The sequence below is a fragment of the Pezoporus occidentalis genome, unplaced genomic scaffold (genome assembly GCF_034315485.1).
Source record: "Pezoporus occidentalis ecotype Australia unplaced genomic scaffold, CSIRO_AGI_Poc_V1 ctg2, whole genome shotgun sequence".
NCBI classification, from domain to species: Eukaryota; Metazoa; Chordata; class Aves; order Psittaciformes; family Psittacidae; genus Pezoporus; species Pezoporus occidentalis.
This window is the reverse complement of record NW_026913855.1, coordinates 14,602,154-14,611,549: the sequence shown is the minus strand read 5'-3', so window position 1 is coordinate 14,611,549 and position 9,396 is coordinate 14,602,154. Positions and strand designations below refer to the sequence as shown.

The 9,396-nt window shown below is 40.1% G+C and overlaps 1 protein-coding gene across 3 annotated transcripts; it reads left to right on the top strand.

Moving 5' to 3' along the window:
• The first annotated feature begins 431 nt into the window (after positions 1-431).
• On the top strand, positions 432-8,114 carry LOC134163249 (transmembrane protein 14C-like). Of its 3 annotated transcripts, none has more exons than XM_062617942.1 (5): positions 432-599; positions 2,231-2,314; positions 4,453-4,554; positions 7,210-7,297; positions 7,523-8,114. In XM_062617942.1, exons 1-5 carry the CDS (start codon positions 533-535, stop codon positions 7,578-7,580), a joined length of 399 nt encoding a protein of 132 aa, XP_062473926.1. In that variant the 5' UTR covers positions 432-532; the 3' UTR covers positions 7,581-8,114. The 3 variants fall into 3 exon arrangements, with proteins under 3 accessions (XP_062473926.1, XP_062473927.1, XP_062473928.1); XM_062617943.1 differs by lacking the exon at positions 432-599 and adding an exon at positions 1,903-2,016; XM_062617944.1 differs by lacking the exon at positions 432-599 and adding an exon at positions 2,031-2,142.
• The last annotated feature ends 1,282 nt before the right edge of the window (positions 8,115-9,396 follow it).

Sequence of the window (9,396 nt, the reverse complement as noted above, 5' to 3'; positions counted from 1 at the left end):
AAAGGGAACAGAGTTTTACCCTTATTACAGTTACTATCTTATTACAAATATACAGTGGGAAAAACAAAGTTGAGCTGGAGAGAACAAGGTCAAATAGCTGTACTAAATGTTCTCTTTGTTTCTTTTAAAGTAAGGCATTTTAATGTTGTTTTCCACGCTACCAGAGTAGTCATTATTTCTTCTGTTTTCAACGAGTAATTAGAATTATACTTTATTCTGATTTACTTTAGTAATAATCTGTTCCTCCTTACTTGTGCAACAAGAGAAAAGATAGAGAAAATCGGAAAAAAAAAAAGATTAAGCCAAATCTGGAGACAGGGTAAACTATTTCCTATACCTTGAGTGAATGCTCAGCTATTAACCAGTACTTGGCAATTTTTGTTGTTATTTCTTTGTAAACATCTTCATTTGCAGTCCATTTTCCTTTGTAGTTTTCAGGAACTGCTTGGAATAATAGAGGGGAGGCAGCAGTGCAGAGCAAGAGATGTCAGTGGTGAGAAAGCTCTTCCTGTGTCAGAAAAGATAAGTATGCATGACACTGGTAGAGAAGATGGAAAGCTATGGCTGCAAGAAACAGCAGCATCTCATCTGGGCCCTAGGTGAGTTCAGCAGCTCCAGCAGCTGTGGGTTTCTTCCAGTTTTCTTGCTTCCCCTCTTGGGGGATCCCCAGTGCTGGATTACAAAGCAGAGCCTAGTGAAACTTGAACCTCAGGGCCATTACAAAGCTTTAACAGAAAGGGAAACCCCATCCAGGATAGTTTAGATCTGTATTCGTTGGGGCATTTTTCAGGGAGATAGGGGATCTGTATCTAAATCACTTAAGCCAACAAGGGAATTAAACTGTTCCTCACTTTTTGACCATTAGGCTGATTCATAGAGATGAGAAAATCTGAAATGCAGCTACAGAACTGTCCTGGGTTTAGCTGTAACAGTTGTTTTTCTCCTTCCTAGCTGGTGCTGGGCTATGTTTTGGCTTTAGTATGAGAACAATGCTGGTAACACACCAGTGTTTTAGTTGTTGCTAAGTAGCACTTACCCTGATCAAGGGCTTTTCAGTCTCATGTTCTGCTAATGAGGAGGGGCACAAGAAGCCAGGAGGAAGCAGAAACAGGACACTTGAATCAAACTAGCCGAAGGGGTATCCCATACCACAGAACATCATGCCCAGTATAGAAACGGGGGGGAGGGGGGAGGGAGTCAGTGCTGCGTTTTGCAGGAAGCACAGGCCTCTGATGTTCTGTGCCTTCTGTTACAAAAAGCTGAAGCCCCTCAGCTTCGGGCCTTGGCTTAAGGAGTGCTTTCTTTCTGTATGGTGAAATGTTCCTGGGAGGTAATTGCATAACCAAACAGAATACGTCATGCATAACAATTTACTTGGAGAAAGCAGTTCCAGCACGTGGAAAAAAAAAAACAGTGTTTATCTTTGTAGACCATTGTAAACATCTCTATTTTTTCCAGAAAAAAAAAAGGGGGGGAAAAAGGGGGAAAAAAAAAGGCACTAGCTGTGGTTATAATTTGAATATTATAGAAATCTTGCATGAAAGGGCTATACTGAAATTACTGATCAAAGCTAGCAGCAGCCCACAGTGGTAGCTCATGCTAGTCCAAAACCCAACCCCGAATTCTCAGCTGTACCACACTCCGGTACACGACTAGGACAGATTGGGTATACACGAATGCAGTTAGGAGGGAGCTTTGCCCCTCACTGAATAAACAAGACAAAACCTCGTCTGCACTGAGATCTCTCCTCTTTTTTTGTAGGCACTGGGGCTTGCTCGGGCATCCCCGATACCCCGGCAGGGGGAGTCATCCGTAGGTAGGTGAGAAGGCGCCAAGGCTTTCTCCTCCGCACCCCAAGGAGCGGTACGCACTTTCCCCGCTGCAGTTTGCTGATTATTCCGCCGCTGGTTTCAGAACAGTCGGAAAAGGGAAGCTTTGGGCGGTGCGCTGCTCCCTCGCTTCCCCTTCCGCAGCCCGCTCCGCCCCCGTTTGCTGTGGAGCGCTGTGGCCGGACGGGTGAGTTTTGTCCGCGTACCCTCCGCAGTAGGGCGGAGAGACTCATCGCGCCCCGCTATCCCCAGGGCTGCGTTCCCAACAAATCGGGTTTCAGCTCTTGAGCTCGGTTTAGGGCTCAGGCTTTAAGTAGGCCTTGCGCGTGGAAAAGTCCCTGTGGCAAAACGCTGTGTTTTGGGCTTTGGGATACTGATCCTCACACTAACTTCTTTTCCAGTTTTCGGCATGGTAGTGGACTGGCTCGGCTTTGGCTATGCCGCTCTGGTGGCATCAGGAGGGGTCATTGGCTATGCAAAAGCAGGTACGGTGTGGGAAGGTGCTTGTATCTCCCTCTCCTTCCTCCCCTCAACTCCCCCAGTAACTTTGTGTGAGCTGGGCGGCTTTTTACCAAGGCGTCCTATCTCGAAGTTAACGCAGATGTAAACCTTATCGGTTTGTGCCATGTGCTGCTATCTTGCTGTTGTTGGGGTGTGGTGCTTTTTGGGTTGAGCTGTTGCTTTTGGCTGATAAGACAAGAGTCTGCTTTCTGGTAGATGCTCCTGTCCTGCCTCTGCATTGTGCTCTTTGGGAGAGCTGACATAAATTTGCTTCAGAAAGGCTTTTTTCCCCGGTTACTTTAAATATAAACTTTTTATTATAAATGCTCTGTATGGCTTAAAATACCTTTTTTTTTTTTTTCCCTTAGAGATTTGTTCACATTTTAATGTTTGATAGCAACAGTATACTGCAATTTACAGAAGGATCCTGAACAATGCAAATCGATCCTTAAACTGGTTCCTTTTCTGGACTCTGCATCATAAGATTACCCTCTGGCCTACTGCTTTTCTTTCCTGTCCCTTTTCCGAGTTTTCCCTCCTCCAGACAGAACTGTGGATTCATCCCTGCTACAATACTGCCTTTTCAGCTTTGAAAATCCCTTATTATCTCGTCCCATACGGGAGGACAAGGCCATGTCGATGTGAGGGTATCTGGATCACAGGATTTTTGAAGGGGGAGCAAGAACTTTTATCATGACCTGAAGGGATTAAACAACAAAATTCAAACCCACAACTGTCATTTCCCTAGTAATAACTTGGAGAAACCACCAAAAAATTGGAACCTTCATCCATAAAGTTAAGGCGGTGATGCATTCTTTCATCAGAAAGTCTGTTTACCCATACAGATGGTGGTCAGCAGTAGGTGCCTTGGGAAGAATAAAAGAACAGGGCAAATAAAGACTGATTGATTTTCCTCTCTTCATTTAGTCAGTTCTCTGTGTCTCAGTGTTTTGAGACTCAGGAACTTCCTGAGCCAAAGGTGATGTGGTTGTCCTATTAGAGTGTGTATGTCATAACTGCTTAAACAATGCCTTGAGATAAAATTCAAGGGTATGATGGCTATTTCTTGGCTCCCATGCTTGTGGAAAGAACTGTAGGTATAACATGTTGGTTGCTAAACTGTATTCTGTGCAGAACAGCCTCTTACTAGAGTGTGCATCTTGTAATGTACAAGAATATATGGCGCTTTCTGTCATCTTTAACTCTTTAGTTTTCATACAAAAAACAGGATCTGAAGCAATGTCACAGTTACTTTGTTGACCACTGAAAAATGTTTACTTTCTGGTTGCAATATGCAATCCTCCTGTAACACTGAGAGGAGATCTTTATCAGCTTAGCTTTGCAATCTTGACTCTTTTGAAGGTGACCTGGAAAATGGAGTATATAAAGAACCACCCCCAATAGCATAAAGTCTTGAATTTTTCATTAGCCTTATTGGGGGCATTTACCACTCACAGTGGTCATACCCCTTCATTACTTGACGTGATCTTTAAATCACCAACTTGGATGTAGTATCCTTTATCTTCTTGTATCTTGGGATTATCATTTATACTGAGGACTTGATCCAGAGTTTAGATGAGTCCAGGGAGCATTCTTCTAAAATCTGCGGTTACCTTTGGATCAGATCTCAGGTGTATTTAAGAGCTATGACCTCTCTCATTCAACTCCACTCTTGAGCAACGCTTTTTGTCTGCATGCCCTCCTGCCCACTTCAGTCCACGTGCCTTTTTTTCTGATCTGAACCCCTTAATATTTAATCCATCTACTTTACTGCCTCTCAAGAAATTCTGGTATTGCTGTGTTGAAACAACACATTTCAGTGCACAAACACTGATTCTTCTGCTTTTCTCACTGTTCTTTCCATCATAGACGTATTAATGGCTTTGCTGTTAAAGAATTAAATACTAATGCTATTTGTATCTTATGAAAGAGTATTTGCACATGTTTCTGGGTGCAGATCAGCATGGTCTTAATATTTTAAAAGAAAAAAACACCCTCTAATCTGCTTTATTACAATGAATGCAATTTTTTGTTTTTCTGTTAATGTTGGTGGTTTACTAAACAAATAAGCTGATGAGCAAGTTTATTTCTAAGCTTCTAATAAATGCATTATCTCATTCAGGTAGTGTCCCATCACTAGCTGCTGGCCTTTTGTTTGGGAGTTTGGCTGGACTGGGTGCCTATCAGCTCTCACAGAATCCAAATAATGTTTGGATTTCTCTCAGTAAGTTGTTTAAAAATTTTAATTAGAAGGGATGATATTTATCCTAACATAAAATGAGTACATAAAAGCATTTTCAGAAGAGTTAAACTGATGGTGTTAGAAATCTCGTTTCAATCCAATCTTTAAACTTGTGGGTTTGTGAAAAATCTCCATTAGTGGCCAAATTCGGCTGCTCTCTCTGGAGTGTAAGCTGTTAGTGTTATTTATTTTTTTAAAGCATATCTTGTGAATGTGTATTAAAAACTGCTAGTCTTGGTGTGTCTTGCTCAGTGATTTCTCACTATGTTACTGCATCCCTTTTGCAAGAAGTATACAGTGCTTTGGGTGATAGTTCAAACTGACGTTTTTGTTCCTTTTTTTACAGAAAAACAGAAGAGGAAATAGTTGTTATTTATCATTAGTTTGTCTTCTGAATGTCAGAAAACCTACAGATTATGAAGGAAAATGTGTGCTAGGATGAAGTGAAACTTAGGCAGTTTAAAAGCGACAGTCAAACCAAATACCACTGTTTAACATCCTTTAGCAAAGTAAAGCAAATAAGCATTTTGTGTTTAAAAACTTGTATGTAGTACAGTGTGAATCTCCTAAATTTTGTCTTTCTGCAATTTACCATATAGAACTCAGGGTTGCGATTAAGTTAGGACAGATTATCATCTGTCACTTTAACCTGTATGTGTCTAAAGCTCATGCCAGTTGCAAAATAACATGACTTGAACTTTTCTTGTTCACCAATGAGTAGAGTACCTTGCAATTAAAGTGAGCTGAGAAAATACATGTAGGAAGTTCCTGTAGCTCAGCTGGTGCCTGACCCTTGTTAGGCTGCTGTATCTCTGGCCAGTGTGTTAGTAGTATCCTCTCCATTCACGGTCTATAGAAGATATCAGTGCGTGGCAGTTTTCTAGCACTAGCTATGTTTCAATCCCCAGACTTTGCTGAATTAGTGGCTGCCACCATGCATCTGTCTCATACTGGCATGTTTGAAAGATCACAGCACAAAGGAAGTGCTAGTAAATTGATGTCTGACCTTTGTGTGTCCTCTTTTTGGCTGGATCCTACTTTCAACATTCTGCAGGAGGGTGGAGCATTTCAGTTCAGGAAGTGTGATTCTCCTGCAGATTGCCCATACCCCTAAGCAGGTTATTTTGTTATTGTTGAAAATGGCAGAGACTGTGATTGGCTTATTTTTGTTTGACAGATATGTGGAATTACAAATGTGTTGCATGCCTGGGGAGATGTAACAGAAGCAAGCTTCAGTAATGCCATTTATTCTTCCTCCTTCTTGGAACTGGAGCTTCCTTTCTCCCTGACTTGGAGAAGCTAAATACGGAGAGTCACTGCTTAGTGCTTGGAGAGTTGCCACAGACTATAGCATTTGTTCACTGAAGCAGTGACACAGTGTCTAGCTCTTTGACATGTGAAAGTCAGAAGTGAAAGCAAAAGGCCCAGCATTTCTCTCCACTTCAGCATTGTCTGCAGTGCAATCCACTTCCACATCTATTAGATAGGTCAAAAGCTGTGCATGATCAAGCCTAAATAATTGGAGTAAACTGTGTGGATACAGCAAGCTTAAGAAGAGTGAGAAAGTATTTTCCCAAATGTGAGACAGTCAGAAACATTTCTGTAATTCAGTAGTATATGGAGTCTTTGTCCTTTTTGTGCTTAAAGTTTTATGAGAAGGTGTATTCTGTTTCAGACAAAATTACATGTAGTGAAGTGTGTATATGAAGACTGGCTACTGATTAGAGGTTGAGGCATTTGAATACTGAAATATTTTAGTTCTTTCTTGTCCTAATCTCTTGCATATCTCCTTATATGAGATTGCTAGATGTCAATGAGAGTATTTAGGGTGGTGTTAGGGAGGAAGGATGCCATGATTGGGATTTGATATGAGCTGGGTCCTGGAGGACCAGTCACTACGCAGAAGCAATTGCAGATGTGGTTGGAGCAGCATGTTGTGTGTAGTTGTTACCACTGGGTAGCAGATGTGTGCTAAGACTAAGGATTGCATTGCTAAGTTTTGCCTGTAGTTTTCTTAGTATTCAGTGTTTCTTTGAGATCCTGCATTCCAGGGATTGCGGTTTCTGTTTTACTGACTCAGGGAAACTACCCGTCTCTGTGTCTCCGTCAAGTAGTCAGGATATGTTTAACTCTGATCTTAGTGGAAGGTCTAGCAGGGCTGAAATGGATTGGTAAAGTTTAGCACTTACATAGCTCATTTCCCTTTTGAAGTCTTCTGCAAGTGTAAATCAGTTAATTCTCTGAATATTACTGCAAGTTAGACACATAAATGCTGTCTCCCTTTTATGAAAAGTGAGGGAATTATGTGCACATGTTTAGTGGCTCACCTGTGCAGAGGGAAGGAGTAGGTTCCAGAGGAATCTAGCATAGATTTTTTTTCTAGTCTCCAAAGAGGTATGTTTTGACAAAGAAACTTGAGAAGCGTGTGCAGAAGCATATGGAGTGCACTGTCTGCTAGAACTTGATTCAGAATATTTATTCTTCATGTATTGAGGCGTTGCAAAGTTTGACTCTTAGTCTATCGCATGAAACAACCCCCTTTCATTTCTTCTCTCTATTCTGTTAGTTCTGAATTGTACCATCTCTCTCACACACATGCATCTCTGCCTGACTGTACTCTATAATCTCTCATTTAAGTTACATCTGGAACACTGACTGCCGTCATGGGAACAAGATTTTACAACTCTGGAAAATTCATGCCTGCAGGGCTAATTGCTGGTGTCAGGTACAATACAGTATACTTTTTTTTTTCTTTAATCTCCTATGTGTAATTTTTTATTTGCTTAATTAAACAGAGATGGAGTGAATCATATTTTGTGAAATTTGTTTTCATGCAGCAGTTACATGGGAAGTATTTGAAAATGAATTGATATTATTGTTGTTATTATTGTTATTATTATTACTAAATTCTGTGTTTCCCACCCCACCCCCCCCCCCCCCCCCTTAACAGTTTGCTAATGGTTGGAAGATTAGCACTGAAGATGGTGGAAAAGACCCACGATAAGTAGCTGTTCATTTTAAAGTTTAGTATCTGAATAAAGAAATCTGATACTGAAGTTGCATGAATACAGAAGCAAGAAGATGAAACAATTTTCTCTATCAAGATAATTTTTGTCTTTTTTTTTATATAAGGGGAGAGCAGGATGATGGGACAGATAGTTTACATACAAGGTGCCATTTGTTTCAATGATCTGGTAGAGCTATTATTACGTAGTGAGAAACTGGTTCTGGCTTTGAGCTTTCCAGATAAATTTAAGTATCTTTCAACACTCCCAGTTTTTGTATTCCAGAAGATGCTGTATGTAGCAGAGAGGACCTGTAATTAAGAAAGTATCCGCAAAGAGGCACCAGGGCTTAGTGGCTAAATCCAGCAGTGTATCTCATCCCTTTCATATGAAGTACTACAGTTTGTTTTACCTGTTGGTACACCATGATACACTGATACACCATGTCTGTGTAACACCAAACAGATTTTACCTTTTTATTGTGAAATTATGGTACAATGATGTTTTTCTACAAGTAAAATGTCTTACAAATCTTTATTTGTCATGTCTTTGTATCTTTTCTGTGTGCATGAGGGTAGAGGGTGTGGGGCTTTTTACCTTACTGTTTTCTTCTCAGTGGAAGTCTTTGCAGTGAGCTGTTAGTATCAAAGTGCTCTTTGAATTACGTTTAAAATCACTTTTTAAATGAAGGGGCAGAAGATTAACTAAGTGGTCTTCATTAGCACTGCATTAAAACTGTTTTTGGAAAGAAACCCTGTGGATTAATTAATTGAGATCTGTGCTAGGCTAAATGAACAGTTGAATGTGATGTGGCCAAAGGACTGTATAACTAGAATAAAATAGCTTAACACTATGTAATTCTAATCTTACAGGCTTATTTGATGCTAGAATGTATCAGCATTTATTTTTATCATGAAGGGAAGTGGCTATGCCTCTTCAAACCTGTCTTTACCAGGAAACTTTGGAGTCCAGATAATTCCTGGTTCTGTTGTGGTGCTCAGGGACGGTAGTGTAGAAGAGGTATCAGCAGCACCTGATGCCTTTGTTGACACTTCAATCCTGACTGCTTCTTCTGCACTCAATCTCCTGGCTGTAGGAGGCAAGAAATGTATTAAAGAAAATACTTTGTCAACCTGCTCTTTTGAAATACATAATTATTGATAAACTAGAATTCTTACAGTGTATAACTCATATTTTAAAGTGTTATTTTATGTAGTGACTATTTAAGATTTTACTCTGGCACCTCTATGCCATTGATTATATGTAAACTTTGTCAACTGCATAACATAATGTCGTTTTAAACCACGACACATAATTATGGCAAAGCAGGTTTAAATTAACTTACATCTTATGCACTTACCATTTTATAGTGCTTAAAGGAATTTGTAGCAGTTCTGTCAAAGAGCGTAAAGCAAATACTAAACTACATAATTGCTCCATTTCATTGGTCACTTCAAAACTTGTATTTGCTGCTCTGAAAATGGCATTTAACATTACTGATCCAGTGACATTTCCATTGTCATGAATCAATGGAAGCACATGTGGCAGTAGTTTGAACGTTGTAATAGAAAGTAGTAATTACAGGCAGATCTATAGATGTTGGGCTACTTGTGTGTTACTAAATCTCTTAGCAAAAGTTGCAAAATTAATCCCAGATTTTTTAATGTGTTTCATATTTTAACCTCTCTGTTTCCAGGCACATAATCTGTAAATAACCTGATCTATACAGGCTGGTTTTGCAGGGAGCAACACTGAAAACATGTAAAAGCATGTCTAAAATTCTAATCTCAGTTGAATCATAGCCTCTTTTGACCATGCT